General features: G+C 66.6%; 1 protein-coding gene across 1 annotated transcript in view; it reads left to right on the plus strand.

Annotated features, from left to right (window-relative positions):
- Window positions 1–8: 8 nt before the first annotated feature.
- Window positions 9–311, plus strand: part of FAM179B (family with sequence similarity 179, member B) — a gene marked incomplete at both ends in the record, with an annotated part of 28684 nt that continues 28381 nt past the window's right edge. The window contains one exon of the mRNA XM_010085592.1: window positions 9–311. This exon is cut by the window's right edge and continues 633 nt beyond it. Coding sequence (XP_010083894.1) covers window positions 9–311 — 303 coding nt within the window.

Below are 311 nucleotides of genomic sequence, written 5' to 3' on the forward strand. Positions count from 1 at the left end.
AGAGGGTGGTCGGAGGGGCCAGTGAGGCTGCGGTGAGCTCCACGCCTGCCCCCAGCCTCCTGGGGCTCATCGAACTGCTCTGCACCCTCCTGGATGACTCCAACTTCAAGGTGGTGCTCGGGGCGTTGGAGGTGACCCATCTGCTGGCCCTGTGCCTGGGCGGCCGGGTCCAGCCCTTCCTGGCATCTCTGACCTCGGCTGCTGCTAAAGTCCTGGGGGACAACAAGCCGCCCGTCCGGCAGCAGTACACCGGCCTGTTCCAGCAGCTGATGAAGGCAGCGGGTCCTCAGCAAGGGCTGGACCTGCTGCTG

Source organism: Pterocles gutturalis, unplaced genomic scaffold, assembly GCF_000699245.1.
Source record: "Pterocles gutturalis isolate BGI_N339 unplaced genomic scaffold, ASM69924v1 scaffold13850, whole genome shotgun sequence".
In the NCBI taxonomy this organism is placed as follows: domain Eukaryota; kingdom Metazoa; phylum Chordata; class Aves; order Pterocliformes; family Pteroclidae; genus Pterocles; species Pterocles gutturalis.